At 41.3% G+C, this 27974-nt stretch overlaps 2 protein-coding genes across 4 annotated transcripts; one reads left to right on the top strand and one right to left on the bottom strand.

Moving 5' to 3' along the window:
• Window positions 1–1539: 1539 nt before the first annotated feature.
• On the top strand, window positions 1540–14132 carry CMAS (cytidine monophosphate N-acetylneuraminic acid synthetase). 3 transcript variants are annotated; one of them, XM_032107003.1, is made up of 9 exons: window positions 1540–1769; window positions 4415–4557; window positions 4784–4939; window positions 7497–7630; window positions 8485–8579; window positions 9260–9431; window positions 10936–11086; window positions 11855–12137; window positions 13398–14132. In XM_032107003.1, exons 1-8 carry the CDS (start codon window positions 1609–1611, stop codon window positions 12127–12129), a joined length of 1287 nt encoding a protein of 428 aa, XP_031962894.1. In that variant the 5' UTR covers window positions 1540–1608; the 3' UTR covers window positions 12130–12137; window positions 13398–14132. The 3 variants fall into 3 exon arrangements, with proteins under 3 accessions (XP_031962894.1, XP_031962893.1, XP_031962892.1); XM_032107002.1 differs by having other exon boundaries at window positions 12244–14132; XM_032107001.1 differs by having other exon boundaries at window positions 11855–14132.
• A 4749-nt stretch (window positions 14133–18881) lies between these two features.
• On the bottom strand, window positions 18882–27071 carry LOC116443059 (sulfotransferase 6B1-like). Its single transcript, XM_032106889.1, has 6 exons — window positions 26916–27071; window positions 25930–26114; window positions 24750–24876; window positions 22485–22579; window positions 21264–21450; window positions 18882–19151 (listed from the first exon to the last, which is right to left on the bottom strand). Exons 1-6 carry the CDS (start codon window positions 27058–27060, stop codon window positions 19033–19035), a joined length of 858 nt encoding a protein of 285 aa, XP_031962780.1. The 5' UTR covers window positions 27061–27071; the 3' UTR covers window positions 18882–19032.
• Window positions 27072–27974: the final 903 nt, after the last annotated feature.

Here is a 27974-nt window from a genome sequence, read left to right as displayed (position 1 = left end):
AGGTTTTTTCCAACCTTAATGAACTTGGTCTGTTGTGGGCACAGAAAACTCTGACAGAAGTACAGTGCTAAACATGTGGGAGCTTGGCTCTGGCAAAGGCTTAAAATCCTAGAGTTAAAAAAAAAAAAAAAATAAAATAAACACATGGAAAGTAACCTGCAGGAATCACACTCCTCAGAACCTTATGGCTACTAATTTCATCTTATTAAAAAATAAAGCCCTGAAAGGAGCTGCCTTGATCTGCAGAATAGAAGAGCAAGCTCTCTATCTCTGCTGGGTGTCTTGGAATACCTCAGAAAGTAAAACAAAGCCCCAATATGATTATTTTTCTTAGATGTCTGTCCACAGATGAATGTAAGTGGGAATGTTCCGCTTAGCAGTGATAGATAAGGTCCTTCTGTTCCACAACACATCTTGAATAACCAGAGCACATCGGTGACCCACATGTGGTCCGTTTTCACTACACACTGACACAGGACTGAGACCCTCCAGGAGTAACTCCGTGATTTCTTCAACAGCCTCTACTCTCCATTTTCTAAACCATATTAAACCCCAAATTCCCGTGCAGACTTATGTCAGCAGTGGATTACTTGATTTTTCCCATTAGATTTCTGCAAGACAGTTGGAATGGCAACATCTTATGTTCTTTTGCTTTAGTACATTTTTAGGAAGGGGAAAGGAGAAGCGAGGAGTGCTTTCCAGCTCCCCTTCTCACCACGAGACTCCGTGTGGCTGCTCTGCCCTCTGCCGGGGCTGCTCAGGAGGGAGACGCTCAGGAGAATGACGCTGGAGAAACCCCTGGAATCTGGGGACGACAGAAACCTCCGGAATTGTCAGTCGCGGTGCTTGGGCAGCGCGCTCGGCTGCCGGGGCTCCGCGGGATGAGCCCACCGCCCTTAGAGCCACGTCCCGGGCGCCCACAGGGATGGCAGCCACGTCCTGCTAACGTCCACAAAGAACTGCAGAACCACAGAATCGTCAGGGTGACCTCTGGAGATCAGCCGGTCCAACCCTCTGCCCAGGCAGGGTCACCTGGAGCAGGTGACACAGGAGCATGTCCAGGTGGGGTTGGAATGTGGAGAGGGATACTCCACAACTTCCCTGGGCAGCTGCTCCACGGCTCTGCCACCCTCCGTGTACAGAAGTTCTTCCTCATGCAGTGCTCCTTGTGTTTAGTTTATGGCCATTGCTCCTCGTCCTGTCACTGGAAAGAGCCTGGCACCATCCTCTTGGCACCCTTTGAGATATTTACATGCATTAATGAGATTCCCTCTCAGTCTTCTCTAGACTAAAGAGATACACACCGCTGAGGTCCGGCCATCCGGCCAGCCGTGAAAGCAGGCAGACAGGGCTTTGCGGGGCACCTTGTGCCCAAGGAGCACCCTCTCCTCACCAAAGGGCAGACGATGCCCCGAAACCCCCCTCAAGCCCCCCAAACCGCGGGTCCCTCGGTGTCCCCCGGCGTCTCTCCGACGCGCTCCCAACACGCATGCGCGGCAGCGCAGGACTACATTTCCCGGCATGCCCCCGCGGGGCGGTCCGTGTGCGTGGCAGGGCGCGGCGAGAGAGGAGCAGGACAGGAACAGGGACACGGACACGGACACGGCCATGGATGCGGGCGAGGGGCGGCCGCAGCCCCACCTGGCCGCATTGGTGCTGGCGCGGGGCGGCAGCAAGGGGATCCCGCTGAAGAACATCAAGCTGCTGGCGGGGGTGCCGCTTATCGGCTGGGTGCTGCGCGCCGCCATCGACGCCGGCGTTTTCCACAGGTGCGCACGCGCTGCATCCCCCTCCGCCTCCCCTTCTTCTGGAGGGTCCTGTTTGGGGATGGGGGTGCCGGGGGGTTCTGGTTCGGGACGGAGGTGCCGGGGGACCCCGGCGTAGGGAGGGGCTGGGGGAAGCCGCCGCTTCGTCCAGAGGGTTTTAGAGGTGTCTGTCAGCGTCTGCAGGGAGGGCTCAGAGCAGGGACCAGGCTCTGCTCCGGGGAGCCCAGCAGTGGGACAGGGGAAACGTCAGGAACGGGGCAGAACTGATGCCCGGGAAGTTCCACCTGGACATGAGGAAGAACTTCTTTACTGGAATAGGCTGCCATGAGAGGGTGTGGAGTCTCCCTCGGTGGAGATACTCAAAAGCTGCCTGGATGGAATCCTGTGCAACCTGCTCCAGGTGACCCTGCTGGAGCAGGGAGGTGGGACCAGATGACCCGCTGTGGTCCCTGCCAGCCTGACCCATGCTGTGACTCTGCCAATGAGTGTTGGAGGAGATCCTCACTTAAGACAAAGGGGTGCAGTTACTGTGGCACCAGGTTAAGGGTCAGGCAAGGCAAGCACCCTGTCAAGAACTCAGCTGTCCCTTCCTGCTGAGGGTGAGCAGCAGAGGAATGAAGGAATCAAAGTCTTTTAACACAGTAGTTTGACATTAAAGTTGTTCTGATGCGTGGTTGGGTGGCCACTAGCTGGTGATGTTTACCAGCAAACATTGATGGTTTTACTTTATTAAGACATCTGCATTAAATGGAACTGCCAGGCTGGCGATGATCTGCTGAAGCACAGGATGGCTTTGGTTCGTGGCCATCTTGCTGCTCAGGACTGTGCGCACTGAGTTTGGGATCTCTGAGGATGGAGACCCCACAGCCCTTCTGTTGCTTTTACTGCATTCACCCAGAAAAAGCTTCCTTGTTTTCTCTCTACCTGCCCAGCACAGAAGACAGCAGTGAAGTCGCCTCCTTGCTGAGATGTCTCTTTCAGCATCTCCTGGCATATGTCTGCTCCCAGGCCCAGTCATCGTGCTGGCTCCTGCTGGGCTTGCTGCCATTTTCCTATCTGGTATCAGGGAGCCCACAGCTGGACACAGCATATCAGAAGCATTCTCACTCAAATGTCAAGTGGAAGGAAATAATCTTGTGTGCTCATGTGACTCAGAAGAGAAGCTCAGTTTGTGGGCAAGTGCCTGAAACTTCTGTAGCAATAATTAGAGCTAGATAGAAGCAAGGGTGTTGTTGGTGTTGAGAATATGGGCATTACAGATTTTTCTGCAGGAGCAAGACTGAGGATTTTCTACACATTTGCTGATAGTTAAAACCATGGTTAGGATGTGCTTCGTGTGTAGCACACTTAGGGGCAGGTTCCCAGTGCAAACCTGCTGCATAATGCTCAGAGCAAGTCAAGTGGAAATGCAGCCCAGCTAGATGCAGAGCAGTCTGTATCTCATAGCTGCTGTATCGTTATCTAGCCTGGAAAACCTTTCTTGCTGTATCTGAAAAGTAGAGGATGCAGCATTCTGTTTTATTTTTAATAAAGTAGCAGACAAGAACACTTCTGACTGAGGTCACTGATAATTTCTTAATGATGGTGAATCTGTATTGCTTAATGGCCTGCTGTGGCTTCTGTTTGGCATCTGAATTTTCGCAACAGGAAGCCAGTCAGGGTTGTACAAGCTGACTTTGAGGCATGGCAGGTGCCTGGTCACCTTTGGAAAGGTGTGCAGGGTACCCGTTACACAACAAAACTCTGTTAGCTGAATGGGGAGTGTGTATTTAAGTTCACCATCCCAAAGCAGTTTATAGAAAACACCTCTTGTGTGTTTGTTCTCGTGGGTGTGACTTGACATTGCTGTCACTGTCACACATATTTTACTTCTGATGAGCCCACGGTGTCTTTGGGGGAAGAAATGTAACTGCAGCACCATTTGCTGTGGACAGTGCATTGCTGAGAGAGGAAGGGTGACTTTTCATAGCTTTTGTTTTTACACCTCACATGCTTTTTTGTCACAACGATGCCAGCAGTGGCTTCACAGTTGCTCAGTGTTTGTCATCACATGATGCTCAGAATTAGCCCTTCCTTTTGTAAATGTTTGTTTTCCCTGAACGATCACAATCTTGCTTTACCAGTACAGGAAGTTTTCTGTGCTAAACATAAGGAACTTGAACAGCTCCTTCTCTGGGATTGTATGGAGCCCAATTAACACATTTTAACACACTTGCAGCATAAGCTAATCTTTAAACTTCGTGGCAGTTTTACTTGTTGTAAACTAAGCTCTTACATGATTCTGAATGCCGCATCCAACCCATTCACTGTTCATTGACCTGTTAACGTGCCTGACAAATTCTGTGTGCTGACACTGGCTTTTTCTGAGAACACTTTCAAATTTTATGTTGCTTAAGCTTCCAGTATGGAATGCAATTTAAGATTCAGATTTTAGTGAATGTCCATGTTTTATCTCCATTGTTCCAAGCTGCTTGTTGGACTGACTGGGGTAGTTTTATTAACACAAATACAAGAACTAGTTGCTTTCATTGCAAGGTGTAATACATACATAAATAAGCTGGGGTTTTACTCAGGTTAAATTACAACAGGCAAGTCAACAATGATGGGATTTATTCTTTATATTAATTTCTGTCACTGTTTGCCAACAGCATATGGGTTTCCACAGACCATGATGAGATCGAGAAGGTTGCAAAGCAGTTTGGGGCTCAGGTCCATCGCAGGAGCCCTGAAGTCTCTCAAGACTCCTCAACTTCTCTAGAAGCCATCATAGAGTTTCTCAATCATCATCATGGTAAATCAGGGGTGAAGTATGCTGAGCTTTTATATTGTAGCCCCAGAGGGATGATGCTCTTAGTATTTAGAAAAATAAGTAAAGCATTGAGTAAATAAAAGCTAGAAAGATTCTCCTTTTTTGGGTTTTTTATTTTTTGGTGTGTGGTACCTACTCATACCACACTTTGCTGTTGTGTTACTGAAAATATGAATTGTTTCATAAATGTCTCTTGGTTTTTCTTTAGAGGTTGATATTGTAGGAAATATTCAAGCAACATCTCCCTGTTTACATCCCAGTGACCTTATAAAAGTGGCAGATCTGATCCAGAAGGAGGGGTTTGATTCTGTCTTCTCTGTTGTGAGGCGGCATCAATTCAGATGGAGTGAGGTAAAGAAAGGAGGTAATATTTAGGTGTTTCTGGTTACAGTTGTACTTAACTTTTTATTTTTTTCAAATGCTTGCTTTTCCTACCCTTGGTATTTGAGGAAGTGATGTCTGAGGCATGGACTGAGTTCTCTGAGAGGTGTGAGATGGCTTAGAAATTCCTGCCAAGCACAGCTGTCTTGATAATACCAAGCATTGCTCAGCCCTTCTGTAACTGTTTTGTAGAAATTAAAATATTTTAACTTGTCTAGGCTGAAAATACAGCTCCAAAAAACTTGACATTTTAACTTCTTTCTAATGGGTATTCATGCATATTCAGTCATGACACTGAGGTCCTAACTAGAAAATTGTTTGTTCTTGCTATGCAGTAGCTAACAAATGACCAACAGTGTGAGGTAAAATCTTGGTGAGGATGGGGTGACAACCTCTTGGCCTGGGGACTTAGGCTTTGTTTCGTCCTGATAATTTGTCTGCTGACTTATGTCACACTGCAGACTGCCTGTGAGTCATGAGGGCTGAACTCGTGTTGGTTAGCTCATCCAGAAGAATATGACTGGTTTTTCCCAGAGAAAATACGCCTCTCAGCTACAGTGGCCAAGATGACCAGAGACTGTAATTTTACAAATAAAGATTCTACCTTGGTTTAGCTATAAAGCACCTTTTGTCCTTGTACAAAGAACTATTCCACACATTATGTATATTGGTTTTGTTTCTGTGGTTAAAGCAAAAATGTTTTCTTCTTTTTTTAAAAATTATTATTTCAGGTACTGTCACAGTGGGGTTTTGTTGGGTTTTTTTTTTAATGAAAGTTACTCAGACATTGCAGTAACTGCTTCAGATGAATTTTAGGTGAGTTTAGAAAGCATCATGCTGTAAAAGAGCACATGTAATAAATGAGGCTTGATCCGAGAGATAAGTTGGAATAAAAGTTAAGCCTTTGTTTGGAATAAACACTTGAACATTGTCGTTGTTCCTCATAAGAGGAGAAATAAATGACACTATTTGTGCAGTATAAGAGGGATATCAAAAGCATGGGTGGCAATTTCAGGATTCTGTGGATTGCAGTTTAGGAAGCCACATGCACATCTTGAGATGCTGGAAGGGACAAACGTGAAAGAAAAAATCTCACGTGGATGTGTCATGTGGCTTCCTGAAGTTATTGGTGCCATAGGCAGATTGTTAAATAAGAAAGCCTTGAGGCCTACCTAAACGAGCAAGTAATTCTCCAGCATAAAATGACATCCAAAAGTTTTTAATGTGGTGAGAGATAAGGAATCATTCAGCTGCAAGGACTGAGGAGAACATTGTGCCAACATGAGCAGCTTAAGGATAAATGCAAATGGCCTTTCAGGAGTGTGGTGTTTCAGGGGAAATTCACAGCAGCATTGTACAATGGATTTTCTTCTTTTTATTTTTCCATACAGCTTCAGAAAACTGATTAAATTAGAAGAATTTCATGGGGTTTTTTTTACTGTGTAGATCTGGTGCTCCTTCTGCATTAAGGTTTAATACTGATAGATCCTGAAAGAGAAAGGTCTCTCTCTGACTGGAAATGTTCACTTCAGTGAGCACAAAGCTTTAGTTGGTTATGAAACACAAGGTGTGTTTATATCTACCAAAGCCTCAGGACGTTTTGGGTATTTGAGAATGCCGTCTAACTTTCTTGTGGTTACTCGGTCATGAGACCTGGTGAATTTTGGCTGCTTTGTGCATCTGGGTTGAAGGGGCTTAAGGACAAAAGCCTCTGGTCCCTGGTTTGGTTTCTGCTGCATGTACAACTGTCATTGGTAGTAATATGGGATCTTTTGGGATGGTATTTGTGCAGACAGCTCTTTGTTTATTTGTGGACACTGATTAAACCATATATGAAGAGTTAATATCCTTAAATAGGATGTATTTTGGGGAAGTGCCAAGATGTTTTCACAGGCAAAAATTATTCACATATGCTCTTTTTTCACCTTGCAGATTTCAGGCCGGTCCTTTCAGGTATCAGAGTGCATTCAGGCATTCCTGTGTGCACTAGGAGATGGAGTACAGGAATAGTATTTCTTTCACATTGGCAAGGACAGTCTGCAAGAATGTCCCTCCTATTCCTTGTAGTAACCAGTTTTAGAGCCAATAACCTCTTGGATTTTTGTTGTTGATTTTTTGGGGGGTTTTTTTTCCAAAGTTGCAATGAAAAATTCCCTTTTCCTCTGCTATACAGAGTAGTCCTGCAGTTTATCCACAGTTCCAAGAGAGAGAAGCAATTCAGTGATTCCCCAGAGAAGCTGTGGATTCTGCATCCCTGGAAGTGTTCCAGGCCAGATTGGATGGAGCTCTGACCAGCCTGGGATAGTGGAAGGTGTCCCTGCCTGTGGCAAGAGGTTGGAACTGGATCATCTTTAAGGTCCCTTCCAACCCAAACCAGTCTGGGGTTTTTTATAAAGTTGAGCAACAAGAGGCAATAATGAGAGAAGTTGGTGACTGAATTACTCCCTTAATTTTTGAACAGAAATTATTTAGGAAGTTGAGTGACTCTGAGCAGGAATTCTGTAAAGCTTATTTTATCTTTTTTTTCCCTCTGTTAACAGAAAACAAGATGACAGAACCCCAAAACCTGAATCCAGCAAAGCGGTACCGGAGGCAAGACTGGCCTGGGGAGCTCTATGAAAATGGCTCATTTTATTTTGCCAAGAGACATCTGATTGAGAAAGGCTACTTGCAGGTTAGTACTTCTGGTTTTTCGTGCTCTTCAGAATAATACATCTTCTACTCTTGCTGTAGAAGGTTCTGAATTCAATATTCTATTTTGATTCCTACTACAATCAGTGTGAAATAACAGCACTTTGACCTCAGAACAGTTTGCTAATTATTTGTAATTTAGCAGGGCTAGTTATAGCTAGAGCAGTTCCAGTAACATCATCCTCCATAGCAAATAAATTTATGCAAATAAATGTATTATATAGCTATAACCCTAAGCCAATACAATACTGAGTTGAGTTTTGCATTTCACTGGTGTATCTTAGAATTCACATTAATGCCACTAAGGGTGTGAAACTGAGCTTCATGCAGTGTCAGAGCCTTGTCATAATCTGTAAATTTGTATTTTCAGCCAGTTTAATCTTATGCCAATTTTGTACGGTAACTTTAAAAGTCTTTTTCCGTTTCCTGATGTTTACATCCCAGTGTAGTGATGCAGAACAACACTGAGGTGTGGTGGATATTTTTCCATTGGTGATTAAGTAACAGTAAGCAAATAATAATCATAGCCTTCCTTAGCAAATGCTGAAGGTATTACTATTTTGCTGATTAGAAGATTTAGTGAAATTAGTGTGATGTAATTGCTATAACATCTTGCACACTTTCTCTAATTGTAAAGTGGAAATAGTTATTAACCTGAAGGTTCCTTCAAATGGTTCTGTGTCACCGGCAAAAACATAATTGATGGTTCACTTTTATATAAGCCATGGTGGCCACTGTGTAACCAGACACCTGGCTTTCATTGCATGGTGCTAAATTGTAGAGTTTTGTGTTTGGGTTGACCCAAGCAGAAAATTTCAATGGTTTGTTTTCCTTCAGGGTGGTAAAATGGCCTACTATGAAATGCGTGCAGAACACAGTGTGGATATTGATATAGACATTGATTGGCCTATTGCAGAGCAGAGAGTGTTGAGGTAAAAGTACTTTTTATTCCCTTATTTCTTTGATGTTGCTTGTTTCAAAGTGTGGTCATGTGAATTCATAATGTATGGAATGGAAGCAATGGAGATCAAAGATAATTGGGCAGCTTTATTTCTGCCCATCATTTTTTCCTATCTCTGTTGAAATCACCTGAATTACCTTTGTTATATGGCAGGGTTTTGGTAGTTTGGTGTTTTCTTTAAAGTTCAGCTTGATGAAAAGTGTGAGCCCCACTATACCAGAGTAATGTGTTAGCATCATCTCTGGCTTTCCCAGCTGAGGTGCCCCAGATCACCGTGCTCCACACCACAGTAACTGATCCACAGGAATGGGAGTGTTTGTGTAGAGGGCCTGAGCTGATTCCATCTCAGCAGCTGCCTTTTCTTTGCAGCTACTCTAAGGAAATAATGGGTGGGAATGGAGTATAATTTCTGTGCCTTTGTCATCCTAGTTGTTAAATGGATAACATAACTGAGCTGTCCTTTGGATTGTTCTGTTTGTTTCTTTGAAGAGGGAAAATACAGTTGGAGAGTGATGGTGATGAGAAAAAACATTAGAAAAGAAGAATTTCAAAGCTGTTTCTTCTGTCTGAAGATTACAGCTGTATGGGAAATATTTGGGGTTTTGAAGTGTGCAAAAACTTGCATCCTAAAAAGATAATCTCTTTGTCTAGCTTTGGCTATTTTGGCAAAGAGCCACTAAAAGAGGTGAAGCTCTTGGTTTGCAGTATTGATGGATGCCTGACCAATGGTCGCATTTATGTGACAGAAGATCACAAGGAAATGGTCTCCTATGATTACAGAGATATTGTTGGCATTGATCTGCTGAAGAAAAGAGGAATCCAGGTAAGTGCTGTTCTGAAGTGTGAGCCTTCATGTCTCATGTAACCTGCACATTAAAAGATTCTAAAAAATTGTATTCTGGCAGCATAGAAGTTGAAGTTTCTTCGCAGTACTTGTGATCAAGCAGCATAATATATTGGTGGGGACAAATGTTATCCTCAGAACTCTTAGAGGAAGTTAAGAGTTGAGAAGTTGAGAAAGTTCTCAATCACAGTAGTTACAGCATCTTTCTCCATTTCACAGAACCATAGAATGGCCTGGGTTGGACCTTAAAAATCATCTTGTTCCAACCCCCTGCCAGAGCAGGGACACCTTCCACTATCCCAGCTTGCTCAGAGCCCCATCCAAACTGGCCTGGAATACTTCCAGGGATCCAGGGGCAGGCACAGCTTCTCTGGGCAACCTGTGCCAGGGCCCCACCACCCTCACAGGGAACAATTTCTTCCTGATATCCAGTCTAAACCTGCTCTCTGTCAGTGTGAAGCCATTCCCCCTTGTCCTGTCACTCCAGGCCCTTGTCTCTGTCTTTGCTGTGGGCTCCCTTCAGGCACTGAAAGGCTGCACTTGGGTCACCCCAGAGCCTACTCCTGTGAAATGGAGTAGATGGGTTTTCAGCAGTCCCTCAGCTTCATTTTCTGTGAAGCCCAAGGGGTGGGAAGCTTGTAGTCATTGTTTTGTTGCCTGTGGGAGCTCATTTCCATACCTTCTTTGACTTGGAATGTTTCATTAAAAACCCCTAGGTCTTTGTGCTGCACTTCATTCATTTCTAGTGTATGTTGCTGATACAGTCCTACCTTGTGCTCCACTTCTCTTCATTCTGTACTTAAAATCAGTGCCGAGCATTTGGTGGCATTTAAAAGCAATTAGGGAAGATAAGCTTGTCTACATCTTGGACAGAAAACCTGAAGAAGTTGCATCTGAGATTTCTAAAAACCCTGCTGCAATTATCTTCTGGTTTTAGCTTACCTTGTACATCATTCCTGAAACTTCAAATTTGGAATGAACTTCCAGAGATAAATGTGCTGTGCTGCTTCAGTCTGTTTAGAGTTGGTTTGATGCTATGAAATGCTGCTGTAAATAAAATTATGTTATTAAGTAGAGGGGCCAAGTTAAAAACTTCATGTTCTACAAATACTACGGAAATCTTTCTTGGGAATTCTCTCATTCCATACCACGACTTAATTAGATGATACTGCACTAGATAGTCACCACACCACCATACTGTGATATTTAGTATTTTATTTGTATATGTTGTATTTAAAAAGACAAATGTTAATTTTGTTTTGAGCATCAGGGAGCGCTGCAGAAAGGTATTTCACTTTCCTAAAGGAACCTCAAGACTGTCTGTGGTTTTGGATGCTAATTGCTTCTGCTCTGAGTTGTGAAAACCAATTATTCAATGCTTTTCTGATGCCTGGGAGAGCTTCTATTAGCAAAACTACTTTTTTTGCAATAGTAATGTTGTATTTCTTTGGATGTAGAACTTACTCTAATTTTATTTCAATAGGTTCGACTCATCTCTGACAGAGATTGTTCAAAAACACTGTCAGCTATGCAACTGGGATGTGTAGCAAAAGTTAATGCAACAAATAAACTACAGGTTCTGAAGGACTGGCAGGAAGACATGAGTTTGAGCTGGAAAGAGGTGGCTTACTTAGGTCAGTTCCTTTTCTTTTGGTATATTTTATATTGGTCTATCTTTTATTTTGGTAGATTTAAATAGTGTAGACAAAGAGAAATTTCGTAGTGCTGCTGAGCTTCAAACAGCTTTTCTCTTTGTAAATACACTGAATTTAATGGGATTGCTGTGCAAATTGCAGCACACAATCACCAAAAGCAGGTACTTTAAGGTTTGATAGGGTACAATCTAAATGATGAATCAGTGTTTCATTTGGTAAGGGAAGTCTTCACTGTTTTTCCAGTGGGATATAGGAAAGCTTTTGCTTTTAGGAAACATTTTGATAACAAAATGTTGATAAGCATACACTTAGAGCTGACAATTTTGAACTGATTCTAGTTTGTTTCAGAGGGATATTGTATAGATTATGTTCTGAAATGGTAATCACAAATGGACAGAATCAGAGCTGAAAGCCATGTGGTTCTGTGCTGAGCTGTATTTCAGTGTCAGGTTAAGTGTGGGGTCCTGCCAATGCTTATTCAGCTGCTCACATCATTTTACTGCTCTTAAAAGTACTCTTCTCTTGCCTGAAGATTGTGAAGTGTGATCACCATTTACATGGATCACCATGATTTTCCAACAACTGACTTGCATGTGCAAAGGGCTTTTGAGCTGCTGAGATGACGATTGTGATAAAAACCCCCAAATTTCAAAAATCAGATTGATGCGTACATAGAAAAACACTGAGAAAAGTACTGATTCTTTCCCCTCTGTGATCTTTTGCCTTGTCTGTCATCTTCCTCCGTAGGAAATGAGGAGTCTGACGTGGAGTGCCTGAAGCAGGCAGGCATGAGTGGTGTGCCTGCTGATGCCTGTGCAGCTGCTCAGAAGGCTGCTGGGTACATCTGTAAGAGCAGAGGTGGCTGTGGAGCTGTGCGGGAGTTTACGGAACACATATTCCTGCTCTTAGAGAAAGTGAACTCTGCAAGGAAGCAACTGGAAGAAATCAGTTCAGCAGGGAAGGAAAGGGGCAGAAATGAGAACAGCAGGAAAGGAAATAAGGAGCTGATGGAAAAAGAGTAACGCCGTTGGTCAGTCCTGCTTTTCTTCCGCAGTAAATCCATATCCCAAAGGAATGCTTACCTTTCAAATTTTACAGCACAGTGGAGTTTAAAAGGTGTCTCCCTCTAATTCCAGGTCCCACATTCATGATTATATGCTGAAAATAGGAACATATCCACAATGATTTTAAAAGCCATTTAAGTTCAGTGGGAGGAATGCTACAAAAGAGCATGCCCTGTAAATCTACTCTTAATCATCACACCTGTCCTACAGGAATGGTGCATCTTTATTTCATAATCTGACTGTTTTCAGGGATCAATGATTTTGCATGACTTGAAGATTTGTAATTCAGGCTTAAAAAAACCAAACAAAACTTCTGTCAGTTTTGCTCATGTGGTTTGCATTTCTGTTACCAAATGCATGGTGTTGTGGTTGTGTGATTGCGTTTTACAGGCTTTGTCCTTAGCAAGGAAGGGTTTTAACATATGCTGGGGAGGTCAGGTGTAAAATCCTATTAATAAAACTTCTTCCTCTGTTTTTAAACTACAACATCATTACTGTAAAACAAGTTAATATTAGTTAAAGAAAGCACTTTAGCATGTGTTCAGTTTTAAGCTCATAAGTAATTAAATCGCATTTGGAGTTGTGCCTCTTGGAATCTGTTTATTTTGGGTTTTATTGAAGTGCTTAAATTAATACTTTGCCAATTTTGGAGTTAAATTTCCCATTGGCTTTGAGATCTCTGCAGAAACTCAGTTTCTTTGTATGAAGACTCTATTGCAACCACAAATGAGTTAAAGCCAAATAAAAGTCTTAAGTTTATTGTATAGAAAAGTAGCTGCTGTTTAAAAAAAAACCAACAAAATCCAAACCATAGTTAATGTGGGTTTATATAAAATATATATACAGACCACTTTAACATGTTAAAGCTGGTTTACATGCTTTATTTATGGAAAATAGGATTTGTATTGTACATTACAACTACCATAGTATTTATCAGAGTCAAGTTTTGTTTTGGATTATGCTAAAAAATAAAAATACCCATGGTACACTGGCAATTACAAGTGAGGTGAATTTTAATGGCTTGTCATTTTATTTTCTCTGCTAAATAGACACTCCCAGAATAATATCATCTGATATATTGGCCTCTGATTAATTTTGCGTTTACTTCCTTTCACAAAGAAAAATGTTGAACTGAAGTTATTTACTGCCTATCTACAGTTAACAGATTAATTGTTTACTGTACTAATCAGTTATTAAATCACCTAAATTGAAATGTCTCCTTTCAGTCACATTTTAGGGTTCTGTGCTGGATAAATCCATGGACTTTGACAAGAGGAGAGCCACATTTTGGACATCAGTGTTTTCACTTTGATGAATTCTTGTTTAGAAGAACGTGGTATAATCTTACATGGGGAGGAATATGAAAGATAAGAGAGCTGTAGAGACGGTTTACCAAAAAAAAATGGGATATGCATGATCTACTGCCTGAAAGGTTCAGATTTGGATTGCCCACACTGCTGTGGAAAGCCTAATTACAGAGTAGGATGAGGGATGTCTTAATTACTCCTCTTGATTTTATAGAAGAGCCTCAATCATATGAAGGATTTAGGGGTCAGAGAGGCAGAGACAATGAGGGTAACTCTGTCCCCTTAGAGGTGAAATCCCAAGTCCTGGGAAAGCTTCAAATGTGTAAATATTTTTCCAATGCCTGTTCCAGTACATGTGACACCATGACTGCCTTTGATTAGAGGGGTGTTACTCATTCAGACTGGTCATTTTAGTTATACTGGGCTTATTTTGAAATCATCTTTTGGTCACATGAGTACTTGTTTTTTACTTTAAAAGGCCTAGTGTATTCCAAAGAAGACCTTAGGTAATGTGGGCTGTTCTATCATGATTATGTGAAATGGAAAAAAAGGAAATTATGTAAATATTTGTTATAAGCTGTTATGAAAAAATAGCTGATTACGTCAAATTTTAAATAAACAGCTTTCTCTAGTCTTTTGAGTAGAGAATGGTTATGGGCTGGCTTGTGGTGAGTTTCTGTACTGCAAATCATACACTCCCAAGTTCATGTGCCACACGTGAATGGCTTATGATGGTGGAGGTGGACAGATTTAATACCCAAACTAATCACCTGCACACCTTCACCTACTTCTGACTCCATTCATTTATTTTTATCTGCTCTTTCTTCTATTCAGTTTATCTTCCTCTCCAGTTCCTGTAAGGTAATGCAATGAGTTCTGACCTTAATTTTAATTCAAGTCAATATCAATCACATATATCTCAGCCTTTGAAGTCAGAGATATTTATTAATACTTGCTGATTTCAAGTTTTTAAGATTTTTAAACCTTGAGCACACATTAGTTACCTAGTTTTTCCAGAGTCCATGTGGGAAGGTTTTTGGTTTTAATTTTTTTTTTCTGGTAGTATGTTCTTAAAACACTATCTCCTTTTTCTAGAAGTAGCTCTAAATTAATCTAGTTCCACCCAGCCAGAAAAATCCTCCTAATTGTCACCATTATAAGAGCAATAATGCTGTACAGAAGAAAATCACTATTATGTGTGAAACTGATGCATAAACGAGTTAGAAAAACTTACCAGTAATGCACGTGTCTGAAAAATCTTTGGATGGTGGGTTTGTTTCTCTCTCATGTTCTGGGACAGGTTGGTGTATCCCCATTTCTGATCCTAGATACATTTCTGGATGTGGCTCTGGTTTATTAGAGCATTCCCCCTGCTCTGGGGGAGGCATTAAAGAGAAGGAGCAGTGAGCAATGTGAAGGCAATGATACCAAATTATTCAGGTTAGTAAAGAGAGGGGCTGGTGAAACTGAGGAGTTATATATAAAATGAGCTTGATTGAGAAACAACCCTAATGTCATATGTATTAAAATATCCATTTTCACTGAGCAGTTATAATTCAGAAGAATATGTACTGGTCTGAAGTGTGTGGTAGCAGTTAAAAAACCAGGAATTATTAGAAAAAGAATATATAGCAAATAGGATAAAAAGAATTAATCCAGTGTATAATTCAGTGGTTTGTATCTTGAATACTGCTTGTTTTGTTTCTTTTGTGTTGAAAAGGCTGTAGCATTCCAAAGGTTTGTGGGAGGATAAAATGGATGATGGAAGAAAGGAATCAGGTTCAGTGGCAGCAGTAACCAAGTCAGAATTCTTCACTTTGGAAGAAGGATGACTGAAGGGAGTTGTGTTAAAATATCTGTAAAATTAAGGATGGGAAGCCATGGAAAGGCCACTGAAGAAGCTAGCAGTGGCCAAAATCAGGTGCCTGAGGAATATAAATTTATCATGTTCTATGGTGCTTTCCATTTTTTCTGTGGCCTCAGCACAATTGCAGCTTGGGGATTTCCAGAGTTGGGCATGGGTTACAGACATTTAATGAACCTTAGAACACTTAAAGAGGCTTTGGCCACGTGTTTCAGGAGTCTGATACCTGATACAGTTCTGGTTCTGAACCTTGGATTCTTCCTCCTATTTCTTGTGTAGGAAATACGCAACTGCATTTTATTTTCATTTCACAATGTGTATTAGTGGTTCATTCCATGTCAACATGTGGCTCTGACACAGTGAGAAGCAGGACATGGCATTACTATTATCAATAGGAGTAATCTAATCTTAAAAACGCATGGAAAATAGGGCAAAAGTGCATGCAGAATTATGTAAGAGTACAGGGACTCTTACCTAATCGGTGGTCATTAATATCTGTAGTCAGAGATACTCACAGTAAATTGCTGGGAAAGTTCTTGGCCAAAATGTACTCAGAGATTGAGAGAATGTTCTGGAAAATAGCACATGTTCTTCCTGATTTTTCACATGCTTTGCAGACAAGTTTCTGGCCTAAATTGAAGTATACCTAGACTAGTTAGGGCTACTCTTGTATTAAACATGGAGATAGTCCATGTATGTCCATCTCCTGGGATGTAACTTTTAACTGAGGGTATAGTTGCACACCTGTTCATGGCTAGTACAGTCCATGTTGGATTTTGTTTTTACTGTCCCACCTTTTCTTTCCTGGTTACACTGTCCACAGCAGTTCAGGCTCAAGCTGGGGTCAGTCACCACTCACTGATCCTTCTGAGCAGTGAGGCCCAGCAGAAGCGTTTCTATTCATTAGATAAAGCTTGGTCTAAGAAGCTTGAAAATGGGATGAAGTATCACAGAATCACAGAATAAGCTGAGTTAGAAGGGACCCATTGGAATCAGGAGTCCAACTCCTGGCCTTGCACAGACACTCCAACAATCCCACCCTGTGCATCCCTGAGAGCATTGTCCAAAAGCTCCTGGAGCTCTGGCAGCCTTGGGGCCGTGCCCATTCCCTGGGGGAGCCTGTTCAGTGCCCCAGCACCCTCTGGGGAAGAACCTTTTCCTGATATCCAACCTAAATCTCCCTGACACAGCTCCAGCTGTTCCCGGAGTCCTGTCCCTGGTCACCACAGAACAGAGATCAGTGCCTCCCCCTCCTCTTCCTCTTCGTGAGGAAGTTGTGGACTGCAGTGAGTCTCTCTCCTCCAGCTGAACAGACCCAAGTGCCCTCAGCCACTCCTCATTCACCTCATAGCCTTTTACCCAATTTAGACAAATATAAAACACTCCCATTCGTTTCACTTAATGAACTTCAAGTTTTCCTGAATATATTTATCATGATCTACCTTTGGATTAATTCCGTTCTCTGAATGCTGCCTCTTAAAGGACCTGGAGCTACACTTGTCTGCTCCTGGAGTCTGAACAGATCTTATGGGCAGTAGTTCTGATAACTTCCAAACAAGCCCTAGTCCTGACTCGCCACATGAGTATATCAACTCTTGGAGCACTTTGTTCAAAGAAAGCACACATTTGATTTATAATGGAAGTCAAGAGGTTTCAGGGGATTTGGGGATAAAGCTGCAGGCAGTGCACGGCAATGTGGAGAACAAACTGGATCTGTGCCTTGCAGTGCCTCTGTACTGCTGCCCCTGCTGAGGAGCAAGGGAACTCAAGTTTGGGCTGCTTCAATTAGGCTGCTGTCATTGGTGTCAGAGCTTGGACAGCACAGAGACACATGGCCTAGCTCTGTTTCATTCACCTGCTGATTAAGTCCTGCTGTACCTTTTTTTTTTTATTGTAATCTAGGTAAATCCTTAATTCAGCCAGTAGGCAATGCTGTAAACTGATTAATTCCTCACCTCCCCGAAGTAGCTAGGGAGCTAACTGCTTTTTGAGCAACACACTGTTACCTCCCTGGCTGATGGGTAGGTTTAAATAATTTACCAAGCTTACCTTGATCCACAAGACAAGTCCTCATCCTGTCCCTTCACACACAGTTCCACGTTGTGAATATGATGTTGATGTAAATGGTGCTTTATGTGTGTGCATACAATGTGTGATGCAAAAGCTGCTTACAGCAGTCTTAGTGCAGCTATACTCCCTTGCAAACCTCATTTCCCCAAGGACCCTCTGGCTTTTTTTCCATACTCAAAAGGCCAGAAGACAATAAGTCTCTAAGTAAAATGTTCAAGCATTTTCATTAGCTGATCTCTTGGCACTTATTAATAGTGGAAGAACGACACCTGAAAGGAGGGCAGCAGTAGCATTCTGGGGGGAGAGTGAGTGATTTTAATGTCAGAAGAACAAAGTCACACATCAAATGGGTCATTTGCATAGAGCAGGGCATCATCTCCCTCCAGCCGTGTTGAATTGGTAAATGACAAAGGACTGCACACAGGCTTTTCTCTCACTCTTCTCAGCACCATAACTTCTGTGTGGTTTGTGCAGGTGCAAAATCAGTACATGTTGATGCCAGCTTGCACAAACCAGGTATGAAATGAAAGGGCTGCCTGGCAAGTGTGAAGTGTGTGGCTGGAAAGAGATCAGTGTTGATGAAACAAGGCCCTACCTCAGCTATTCAGAAACAACCCACCCAGAGGAGGAGCATCCCTCACACACAGGAGTCAAAGCAGAGTCATGGTGCTTGTCTGCACGAGTTTCTTTTCAGTCAGCTTTTGTTATGATTGTTCTGCCTTGGAATGGTGTAGTTGGGTGGAACAGTCCCTGGGATGTGGACATAGACAGCTGATTCTTGGAAAATCTGTCTTACCAGGGCAGAGGGAATAAATAAGTGGTGTTCAGATTAAGCTGTCTCTGAGTCGTGGTTTGGTTCTGTTGCACAAGGAGTGGGAAGTAAAATAGGTCTCATCAAAACACTGGGAACAGGCATTTTGCAGGAAGAAAATCAAATGGAAAGGAAACACATTTATGGTTGCCCAACATGTGGTGCTGAAATTTATTTGAATTTTTATCGGTTGCATTTAAAACACAAAGACTCTCTGGTACCTAACCCAGAAATAAGTTACATCAGAGAACTACATACTGTTAAAAAAAGAAAAGAAAACAAAAGAAATATTTTTGTAAACAGACTTCAGATCTTCAAATGCTGCAGTTTTCAACTTAATTATCAATCACAATGTCCAATAAGATAGGCACTTCCAAGTCATGGTGTATCACAGAAAGAGCAAGTCTGGGGTCAAATTTTTGATAATTTTCTTATTATGTGTTTTTAGATTTCTTATATATTCAGTTTCTTAGAAGTTTGTTTTTTGCTCTTCTCTTCATATTATCTTGGGTAAAATTCCTAATTCAGGTCTACTGAGTCTGTTCATATCCCCTTGGAGCAAAAACAATAAATAAATGATGAAGTAGATATGGTTGTCAAACAGCTGACTCTGTGAAACCATCTACAACTGCCCTTTGAGAACTGAGTTAGCTCTGCATTGTGTCAGAACTTTCCTGTTCTCAGAAACTCCATGTTTACAATCCTTCCTATTGGAAGCATTATAAAGTGAATGGAGCACCCATTCAGAGCTTCCCCCCAACTGGTTTGTGTATATTTGTTGATAACTTGATATGGTTCTTCACGTGGACTCAAAATTCATAGATCAAACTGTCTGCCATCTTGCTGAGTTTCATTTTCTCATTAAATATCTCCTGAAACCTAATATTCTGCTTTGGAGTGAAGTAGTTCTTCCAATCACCAACAGCACCTAGGAAAGCAGGAACAGAAGTGAGCAATATGTGGAGCAGAAAGTGATTTAAAAACAGCCTGATTTTGTTAATGTTGCAGTTGGCACAGATATTAATATATTCTTAACCACAGTCACTGTGGTAGGTCAAGATCACAATTGTTCTGGTGAAACTCTGGTAGAAGGATCTGGATCATCATCCATACAGGCTGATAAACCCCCATCCTCAGAGTTGATTAGTGCCAGCAACACAAGTGGTGGAAGAGCAGCAGCTTTCCAAGGTGGAATTAGAGCTCCTGGTCATCTGGGCAGAGGGGCATCTTGCCATGCCTTAGTTGAATGTAGGTAAAGGTCTCTGCCTGGGTTTTTTCACAGTCAGTAGAGGAATTATAGAATTACAGAATGGTTTGGGTTGGAAAGGACCTTAAAGATCACTCAGTTCCGTCCCCCTGCCATAGGCAGGGACACCTTCCACTATCCCAGCTTGCTCAGAGCCCCATCCAGCCTGGCCTTGGACACTGCCAGGGATGGGGCAGCCACAGCTTCTCTGGGCAACCTGTGCCAGGGCCTCACCACCCTCATAGGGAACAAATTTCTTCCTCACATTCAACCTAAACCTGCTCTCTGTCAGTGTGAAGCCATTGCCCCTTGCCCTGTCACTCCAGGCCCTTGTCAAGAGTCTCTTTACTACATGGTCTTGTAAATAGTCTAAAAAATCATAGATTCATAAACCAGTTTGGGTTGGATGGGACCTTTACAGGTGATCGTAGTCACCATCTAAACTTATTAAATGAGTGGAAGCTGAAAAGCCACTGGCAAAAGAAGATTCCTAGAAAAGGAGCCCAGAATGGCCTGATGGATAAATCCCACCCTCACACCTGCTCCTAATCTCTAGGAATTTTTATGGATGAGATGTCCAGCTACTTAAGAGGGCAGTTAAGTACTTCTGGGTGGCCATGGACGCTGGTGATCAGAAGAGTGTTTCAATGTTACCCAGTTCAAGCAAAAAGGAAATTGTTATTTAAACTGACACATTTTTATGAGACAATGCTTACAGTTTCCCCTCATGTGGATGCTCTAAAGACCCTGCATCCCAAACCTGACTAAAATAGTCATCCCATTTTCTGACTAAAATAGCATTCAGACAGAAAGGACAGGAAAAGAGAGCCTGAAGCATAATATATTCATATAAATCTTCTGTAAAGTGGCTGAAACTAGCTAAATGTCTGGGATTTGCATAGGAACTACTTGTAAGTGAAACTGTTGGGATTTTTCAAAATTTTCATCATATCTTTGTCAAAGTTCACTGACTTAGAAAAATGCACCTCATTTTTTTGTTTCTTTTTTATTGGCAGACTGTATGCTGTCATTTGTTTCTGCCGACTGGTAAAACCATCGTGAATTAACAGAAGCTACCATTTCTCTGTTTATTAATTGAAACAACTCTTAGTTTTAAACTGCCAATTATTGTTCAAAAATTAACTAAATCAAGATAATCAAAATCCATGTAAAAACAAGGGGTTTGATCTGCTTATTATCCAAAACTGTGGAAACTTCTGAAATGCCAGAAGCAAGAAAACAGCTCCTGCGGGTATTTTAAAATCACATCCTAGCTAAGCACTGTGGAAGATTTTCCAGGGTCTGGAAGTTACCTATGACCATTCTTTTGTTGTTGTTGTCAGCATATTCCTTCCCCAGGAATATTTCAGTAAGATAAGGGGTGATAAGAGCAGTCTCATTCAGAAGGAATGTGTCTGGCTCTTTTTTATTCTAGTCAAGTAAGTGACCTTGGTGGGTGATATCAGAGAGACATGTTGTAAAACACTGAGGTGGTCAACTTTTAGATGAAAAAAAGACAGATAAAGAGTAATGCTGGGTGAACCTTTCGTTTTGGCTCAGCAGCTCCCACGGAGCAATATGAGTCAGGCTGTAGTTCAGACCCCTCTGTGCTTCTCTAGTACAAGTCTGAATTTGCAGCCAGTGAACTTAGGAAGTGATTTTTAAGAGGGCTTCAGATTGAAGAATCCTGTCATCGCTTCCCAGAGCTGACCCCAAGACTCCAGGAAAGACCTGCATTGCAGCCTCTGTCTGCATTCCCACTCCTTCTGCTGGGTTAGGCACACAGGAATTTACCTTTTCGGAAGATCAGCTTCCTGTTGGATGTCAGAGCACACACGGTGTGAGTGGGATCGCTGTTCTCCTTTTCTGTGTCATTCTTCATCTCTGAGAACGAAGACTTCTTGCAGATGTCTTGGATGTCGCTGTCACTGACGTTTAAACTCAGGAACAAAGTGATTTTCTTTACAACCTTAGGGAGATCCTGAGGTGTAAGAAAAAGACAGTGTTTATGTTTCTGGGCGGATTATCAGACTTCTAGCTGATTTGAAAAGGATCCCTTTTATTACATAATGAGCTTGTCACACGTTTATTTGCTTTCAGGCAAAGCTAAATATGTCATTGAAGTGTGCAGATGACAGGTGCAGTAAACCTGCTTCCCCTCTTAGCTGTACTCACAGAAATGAATAAATACAGAATATGTCATATCACATACAGTCACATTGTCAATTTTATCTCCCAGTTCAGGTAAAATGTTCTCCTGTCTCTCAGAATTACTTCACTGGAAATAGAGGAATACTCGAAGCCCAGCTTCCTGTGTAAGTAGTTTATTTCACTGGAGGTTCTATATCTAGAGATCTCACAAGTGACTCAGCATCCAAAATGGCTTGGTTTTATTCCTAGTAGTGGAAGTTTTTTCCCCCAAAAAATGAAAAAAACTATTTTCATGGAGACACTAGAAAGTGTTTTCTATTCACCTAAAAATTCATTCTCTGAAAGCTAAGGTATGTTGATATTTTACTTTTTCTTTTTTAAGAATAGCAAATTGTCTGCATGATATTTTTCTTCCATCAAAATTGTTTCCCTACCCCTCCAGCCTCTGATTTTCTTTATTGCGAACACAAGACCCAAACATGAGTAGTTCAGTTGTCTTACATCACTTTTGGAAAATTTCACCTGAAATGTCAGGCATGGCAATTAATGTGTGGCCCTCAGTGGATGTCCTTGGTCGGTCTTTCCATAGGACAAAAAAAGAAGAACTTGAAGTTCTTCCTAAGCCTGAGGAAAATTGTGTGAGTCCCATTCCTGCATCTAAGAAATGCAACTCTCACAGGATTTAATATTTCTGTAAATTGTGCCGTCAGAATTATTTCACTAATATAGAATTCTATGCAAATATAAAATATGTCCAAAGATATATATTCTCTTTTTCCTTCTTTCTCCTTTTTCATTATAACTTCCTCTTTGATGTTTTAAGGATGCTAATTTACAAGTAATGCCTCCTGAGAGCATATTTACCTTCTTCATGTCTTCATAGAACAAAAAGAGGATGTTTTTTTCATCTTCATGTTCTTCCCAGCTTAGGAAATGATCAAACCAGGATCCACAGACAACTGAAAGTAAAACCCATGTAAAAGAGATTCAGATAAACTTCAGTCATAAGTAACTGTGATGGTATCTCACTCATTTAGGTGAATGATCCTTTTGTAATATGTACCATGTATTCCTCTAAAACAGAGGCAGTTCTTTGTGTCAAGTGACTCAAACTTATAAAAGTAACATCCAAAGAGGTTTCCATTCTTCTTGGAATTTGTTTTCATACCAGATACTATGCTGAGATATGATTCTGTAGTGGAAAGAGGCTCCAGATCTAAGGAAAGGCCAATAATGAAGGAAAATGCACTGGCCTAACAAGATCTGAACATCTCACAGATGACTGCATGTCTGAGACGTGTCCCAGAGATAGGATCACCTCAGCAGGAGGTGAAATGAGCAGTCTGGTAAACGGAGCACACTGTTGTTACCTCTCTTTCATCCTAGCAGAAGGGAATCTGTATAATTTTTAAATGCTGAAGAAGAATTACATAAAGAACTTATGCAAAAGCCTCATCCAGCCAGTGACACAGATAAAGGGGTTTGTAGCTGATCTGTTTTGTCTGAATGTACCATTTGCTGAACCATGGGAACACAGCTGGATTTCAGCTTTCTTTTAAAAACCAAAATTCTGACCTCTCCATCTCAAAGGCAAGATGAAAACCTCTTGCAGGGCAATGAGAAGAGGCCTGAGCAGAGCAAGCTCAGCCAGCATTCTCCAAAGCTGTGACTTCGCTTTATAACCACCACCACCAGCATATTACTACCTTGTAATGGGCATCATTTTGGTCACAAACTGTGAGTTATAATTAAGTATGAATTATAATTAATAGCTATAATTAAGCTGGATGCTCCAGTCTGTAGCCCTCTCTAGCACATAAAGCAGTTTCTAAGTGCAAGGCATGTGTAAGGCTCCACAGTGTGCAATTAAACCCTGCTCCCCTGGCCAGCTACTCTGGGGATGTGGCCAGTGGTAGGACAGTCCTGGTGACTTCAGGAAAGCCTTGGAGACTCCAAGGAATTCATTACAGTTGTCCCTGTGTGTCCTGGCCCTTGTTTTGGACTGACATTAACTCTGCAAGAGTACTGCAGGATTTGGATCAAGCAGCACAACCTTGAAATGTTTCTACCAGGAGTAAAATTTACCACCTTTCCCTCCACATCACCTCTTACCTACATTTCTGTTGTAACCTACATGGTTATCTATTCATGCCACACATAAGCACTTGGAAAATAGAAGGTGGCTAATAATTTACGGGTAAATAGGAGATGCTTTTAAAATTTAATCATTGAAACACAGAATGGTTCAGAGTGGAAGGGACCTTAAAGATCATTTAGTTCCAACAGAGCCCCATCCAACCTGGCCTTGAACAGAATCCTCTTTCCTTTTTTTCACTACTGTATGTTCAGAGTTGGTACTAAACAAGCCAAGATCCTGCAAATCACTGGAGCATGTGCCAGGGCTGCTCTGAACTCAGAACACCAGACGTGAGCCAAAGCTTGGAGGAAGCAGTAAACAAATCGACTTCTGGAGCTCTGCTGTGAGCCCATGATGACTGCAGTAGCACTTTTCTTTCAGTTTTCAAGCTGATCTGTCATTATTGCTGTTATCATCACTGTGGTGACACATGTCCTCAAAGGAGTAATAAAACACTAAAAATGGGAGTGCCCAACATGAACAAGGTCCTGTTGCCAGCTGCCATCCCACCACTCCTAAAAAATCTCCCTCTTGTCCTCGGTCTTTGGACCCCATTTCTGAGACAACACGTCAGGGAGAGTGTGGCTTCAGGAATGTGTCCAGGCTCCTTTGTTGGGCTGCCCAGGGGCTGTCTCCCAGCCTGGAGAAGACACCAGACCTGCAGTCACAGCTGTCCCTGCAGCCTGGTGACAGTCACCTCACATGCCCTGTCACCAACCACCGCTCTGCTCGCCCAGGGCAGCAAAGAGCAGCAAAATCTGTGAAGAGCTGTTGTGCTGGAGTGATGCAGCTGCTTCTCAGAATGACTCCTTGCCGGGCTGAAGAGAGCATCCTGTTATTTGCTCTTGTTTAGCTTGGCATTAGAATTTATCCCCTCCAACCCCATATGGATAAAGAGTGCAATAAGGAGTTTTCACACAGTTCAAATTTCTTAACTCTTTCTGTGCACAATAAACTAACATGAACTGCAAGGAGAAAACATTTATCCTTACCATTGCCTTTTAAGAACAAGTCAAAGAAAGCAGGCCAGGTGTCTACAGTGGGAAGGTTTGGGTTATCTCTGTAGTAATGAAACATGGAAACTGCAGTGTCTTTTGGATTTCTGCTGATGTAGATCATCTGTAAACAGAGAAAATGTAGTTATTAATGATAATATCCTCCCTTTATTTTAGAGAAGCTCTGTGTGTAAATAGAGCATTGTCATAGGCAGTTTGCAGTGTCAAAACCTTTTCCTTTATGATTCCTCCTTCAGTGACCATGCCATTAAATTAGAAATGTATTTATCTCTACTTAGTGAGGAGTCCATAGTGATTAGTAAACAATTCCATGTGGGCAGGTGTGTGTTTGACCCAGCTGGGTAATGTTTATGTTTTATGAAAGAGTCTGTGTTAACTTTAACCTTGAGTCAGTATATTATCTCATATATCTCACATATGAAAGCATTAAGTAATTAACATTCAAAGGACAGCTGTAAAACATAAATATTGGCCTTTCATTCAAATTAGCTTTGTCCCAAAAGTCTGGATCTGAGTGATCCTGAAATTTTTGACTTTTAATATAAAATCTGAGACCCAGAGCTTATTTTTTAAAGATCTCCCACATTAGCATGGGAGGAACTGGTCTAGTAAGTGTCCCTGCCCATGGCATGGGGGTTGGAATATGATGATCTTTAGGTCTCTTCCAATCTTGGTGATTCTGTGATTCTATGAACTCAAAACTGTGATCTGAATCTGCATCCCACATTTCATTTCTCCTCTGTTTGCCCAATACCTTTATGGGCTCTTCCCAAAGCTCCAGCAGGAGGGGCAGAGTACTTTTAATCCCAGAACAGCCTATAAGTACCCAAGATTTTCTAAGACAGTAGGAAATGGGGTCATGAGGACACCCCCATTCCTAATGGGAGATTTCTGATTGAAAGATGTTGATGTTCTGTGTGGTGCCTGGTGTAGAAATCACCCATGGGAGCAGTGGGGCAGGAGAAGAACCCAGTCCCTAGTCCAAGTCTCTGTTCCTGCTGCCTTCAACAGCTGGTCAGCTGTGTCTCCAAAATTCACAGCAAAACACTTCTAAAAACTGCAAATCATTCAAAGATTACTAAGGATAAAGAGGACAAAATAGATTCCTAGTAGACTTTCTACGTATTTTACTGCTTTGAGATCATTTTTGCCTTACCTTGCATTTCTTATTCTTAAAATTTGGAGGCAACATGTTGTAGTCTAAGTGTGTTGGGATGATTCTCTTTGATGAGAGTTTATTCAGCTCCTCCAGTTGGGAAATGTCTCCAAATTCAATGGGAGATGTTATTGTAACTTGAGTATTGTAAAGTTTTGTTATAACTCCTGCAAGCCAGTGGGTCCCTACAGAAATGTAATTTTAAGAAAACAAAACAAACAACCAAACAAAAAAGGATTAATATTTATTACTGTGAAACATGCATTGCTCACATGGAAACATCTTGCTAGTGAACAAGGTATATTTCTAATCCTCCAGATTCAAGAAACTACGTGACTAAATAATCCCATCGGCTCCAAATATATACACATTTAAAAAAATTCGGGCTGTAGATGAATTACAGTGTAACTCTGAGAGAAGTGTTAATATTGGCACCAAAACCAGCTCATTAGACAAACTGCTGTCAGCTGAGAGGTGGCTACATTGTTTTTATAATTTATTTTAGAATAACCTGTTTGTTTGGGGTTTTCTTTCCTTACAGTAACTTGAGTCTGTATATTTGGAAAGTACTGATTGAGCTCCCCCTTGCTGTGTGCTCCTCTGTGCAAGAGAGGTGGGTGGAGAGAGGATAAGAAACTAATAAATGTACAGCCAAGAGCCACACAAATATCTTCATACAATTCTTGACTAATTGAATGTAGAAAGTCCTTGAGAAAATCTTGCAAGTGCAGATTTTGCTTACAGGTAAGGAATATTTATTTGCTTTCCAACATGAAAACACCTGAGATTATTTTCAGTTACAGAATCAAAATGTAAATGACCCATCTCTCTTGTAATCTGAACACTTACTGACAGAATAATATATTCACATACTCAAACATCCTTTCCTATTTCTTTCACACAGACATTTCCCAAGTAGTTTAAGCAGAGAACATGAAACACACACATGAGACTTCATGCAATTAACATTTAAAACTAGAACTTACCAGATTTGGGATAGGAAACCAGAAGGACATCATCTTCTCTAGCATCAAAAGTATCCAAGGATTTTAAAAGTTCTGGAGAAGACCTGGTGGTAAAGGGAATCCCCTTAAATGTGTGCAAGAGCTCTGCCTCGCTGGAGTTGGACATGGTTGCTTAAGTCTTGGGTTCCTGCAAATCAGATAACAGGGATATGAGGGGGATTTAAGAGTCACTTCTCAGTCAGATGGTTCAAAGTGACAAATTGAGACTGAGCAGCACAAACCTCATGCTTATATACTTTGCTACACACCACGATGCCTTATCAGATACTGATTATTTTTTTCAGGTAGTTGATAAAGGCAACTGAAATATTAGAGCTAACTTAATAAATAACTGAAATGCTGAGTCATGAAAAATGCATCCCATTTGTCATTTATTGGCTCTCCAGATAAAGAAATGAGGTAATGGTCAGAATGTAATTTTAAAAAAAATAGCGAGCATGAACATTACATGGTGCCTTAAAGTACGCTTAATAAGATTATTCTGTAAATTATACTTTGTTGGAAACTATTCTTACCTTCCAAGGGAAAAGCTGCATCTTAAAATAATTTTGATTATTAGAAAAACAGTGTCTTATTTTATGCGAATTAATTTTTTTGTTTGTTTCATTTTATCAAATATACAACAGCTTGACAATTCAAAAGTGCAAATTGATTCCAAGTGCTTGAATCTTGTGATGTTAAGGAACCAGTGTTTTGAAGATTTTCTGATTTCAGCCTGAGGAATCTTGAAAACAGAGGCACTTAGAAGCACAATCATTTTTTAAGATGTTATATGTCTATAAGAAGAGTATAGGCAAAAAAAAGTCACAAACTGAAAACAGATATTTAAATAGATGTACTATATAGATATTTAACATGGGCTTTAATCCTGCGTGTTTCATGACCAGAAGTGGTTGAAGACTTTGAAATCTTTCTACAGAATATGCAGATTTATCAAAATAAAAGTCATTTGCAGGAAAGAGGCAGTTCTCCATTAATAAGGTGGTTTCAAATGTATTTTTTGGAAAAAAAAATTGAATC

The sequence above is a fragment of the Corvus moneduloides genome, chromosome 4 (genome assembly GCF_009650955.1).
Source record: "Corvus moneduloides isolate bCorMon1 chromosome 4, bCorMon1.pri, whole genome shotgun sequence".
NCBI classification, from domain to species: domain Eukaryota; kingdom Metazoa; phylum Chordata; class Aves; order Passeriformes; family Corvidae; genus Corvus; species Corvus moneduloides.
This window is presented reverse-complemented; position numbering and strand designations above follow the sequence as displayed.

Coding starts and splice junctions, on each gene's coding strand:
- CMAS (XM_032107003.1), top strand. CDS start 1,609: ATGGATGCGGGCGAGGGGCGGCCGCAGCCCCACCTGGCCGCATTGGTG. Junction 1,770..4,414: donor GACGCCGGCGTTTTCCACAG/GTGCGCACGCGC, acceptor GTTTGCCAACAG/CATATGGGTTTCCACAGACC. Junction 4,940..7,496: donor GAGTGAGGTAAAGAAAGGAG/GTAATATTTAGG, acceptor CTCTGTTAACAG/AAAACAAGATGACAGAACCC.
- LOC116443059 (XM_032106889.1), bottom strand. CDS start 27,060: ATGTCCAACTCCAGCGAGGCAGAGCTCTTGCACACATTTAAGGGGATT. Junction 26,115..26,915: donor GGTTTCCTATCCCAAATCTG/GTAAGTTCTAGT, acceptor ACATTTCTGTAG/GGACCCACTGGCTTGCAGGA. Junction 19,152..21,263: donor GAAGCTGATCTTCCGAAAAG/GTAAATTCCTGT, acceptor CTGCTTTCCTAG/GTGCTGTTGGTGATTGGAAG.